At 34.7% G+C, this 2,162-nt stretch overlaps 1 protein-coding gene across 1 annotated transcript; it reads left to right on the plus strand.

Moving 5' to 3' along the window:
* Nucleotides 1-894: 894 nt before the first annotated feature.
* LOC117182563 lies at nt 895-1,936 on the plus strand (the record flags this gene model as incomplete). The annotated part of the gene is made up of 4 exons (XM_033375652.1): nt 895-1,017; nt 1,159-1,330; nt 1,533-1,636; nt 1,717-1,936. Coding segments are annotated over exons 1-4 (529 nt in total), but the record flags the coding sequence as incomplete, so codon positions are not given.
* Between the last annotated feature and the right edge of the window lie 226 nt (nt 1,937-2,162).

The following is a 2,162-nucleotide window of genomic DNA, read 5'->3' on the forward strand; positions in this document are numbered from 1 at the left end:
AGTTCAAAATATGTTCTAAGTTCTCTTGCAGTGACCCGCATAGCCTGCATTTATTTTACTTCTGAGTAACCTTTATTTCCCGCCTTTCCGATGTTACCACAGTGCATTCTTGCCCATATGACTTTGTCCCCCCAGGTTTTACTCTCGTCTTCCCAGTAGCTATAATCTCTCACCTCCCTGTCAATAAAATTATATCCCGGATTTAAACTGGATTTCTGGATTATATCGATGAATAGACTGTGAGTAATAATCATTATTTTATAGAGGTGCGTCCCACATTGACTGGAGGAACCAAAGAAAAAAAATGCTCTTTACGCAAAAAAACAAAGCATCATTAAGAATGAGGTGGTAGTTCCCTCGGTACACACTTTAAAAGTTAGAGACAAATGTCATTTTCTGAACCCAAAAGAAGCACCACCTAGAGTACACAAAAATAATCCAGAAAAGAAATCAAATGAGAAAATAGAGAAAATAAATACGCAGGAAAATAAATTGGAGGAAAAGTCAGAAGAGGGAAGCAGGAAGAAAAAGGAATCTAAGGAAATGGAACAGAAGGAAAGACAGAATTTAGCAGAGGAGAAAAGCAGGAAGGAAAAGGAAGTGGGACTGAAGGACAAACAGAACTTAGCAGAGAAAGAAAGCAGGAAGGAAAAGGAATCAAAGAAAATGGGACAGAAGGGAAAACAGAACTTAAAAAGTATTGAAGCAGAGTGTTTCATGCAAGCTCACAAGCTCTGTGAAGCAGTGGAAAAGGCAGAGGAGGAAAGCACGGAGGAAAAGGCAGAGGAGGAAAGCAGGAAGGAAAAGGAATCAAAGGAAATGAGACAGACAGAGGAGGGATGCAGGAAGGTTAAGGAATCAAAGGAAATGGGACAGAATGGAAAACAAAATTTAGCAAAGGAGGGAAGCATGAAGGATAAGGATTCCAAGTAATTAGGACATAAGGGAAAGCAGAATTTAAAAAATATCAAAGCAGAGTTTTTTATGGAAGCTCTCAGGCTCCGTGAACAGAAAGAGGTGAGGCACTTGTCGTTGTTTTCTACGTTAAAGCGATGTCTTCTTTGACTTAATATTTATGTAACCAAATTGTCAATTTAGAAATTTGTGTTTACATGTACTCTAATTGTTATTCTAATCCTAATTTGAACGCTTTTGTAGGCGGAGAACAGCGAACGTTATTTACCATTAATGTCTCATAATTTAAAGCCAGAAGAAGAAAATAAAATATTAAGACGACATATCCTCGAATTAGAAGTAGAGTTAAGAGCTGTTAGAGCTTTAAATTTAAAGTATCAAGAAAACGCATTTAGCGATATAAACAACGTCAAAGGTAAAACGTCAAATCATCTGTAATTTAAATTCCCTTTGACTAAGAAAAAGCGGGAAAGGCCTAAATTATACAGAATTAAAGGATGTTTAAAATAATTAAAGTTTATAATTAATAATATATTATAATATTATTCTGATTTATTAAAATTAATTAAAAAGGCTCGTTTCAAGTATTTTAATATTTGTATATGCACTTTTTGTAGAATCGTTGCGGAACGTAAATGAAGAGGCGAAACAAAACCTCGCAGACAAAGTTAATAGTCGCGAACTTTTACCGGTTGGCTACGTAGAGGTTGTAAATCAGAAGGTAAATATTACAAAACAATACATTCTGTGTGCACCTATTTCAAGAACTGCATTAATGGTCTTAATGTTGCTTTGTTACAGATTCATGCTGGAGGCGGAATTTGGTTACTAAAGCGTTATTACGATTTTGTAAAATTTAGAAAATCTAAACGGCCGGAAATGTTTATTAAAAATATAGCAGTAAAAATTTTTTCTGAAGAAACCTTAGAGCAATGCAGTGTCACGGGAGAATCCAGTAACGCATACAAAAACAGCGTGAAGAGGCCTTCTTTAGATATGAAAAAATTAAATGCTGTAAGAGGTAAGTTCATTTTTATACGTTCTTAATAATAATAGATATTCATTAAATTCATTAACTAATTCTGTTCGCATTGAAGCTCCTATGTTTCCTCTCGCTTTTAGCGTTGTTTTTGTCTCTCAATTTCTGTTATTAGTTTGACAGTTTATTTGCATATGTCAGTTTCACATCTCTTAAAATTATCTTTCTGCTTGAAGCTGTTCCGTTATATGGAAATACTTTATTTTGA

This window comes from Belonocnema kinseyi, unplaced genomic scaffold (assembly GCF_010883055.1).
Source record: "Belonocnema kinseyi isolate 2016_QV_RU_SX_M_011 unplaced genomic scaffold, B_treatae_v1 SchBZDm_4620;HRSCAF=5020, whole genome shotgun sequence".
Lineage (NCBI taxonomy): Eukaryota > Metazoa > Arthropoda > Insecta > Hymenoptera > Cynipidae > Belonocnema > Belonocnema kinseyi.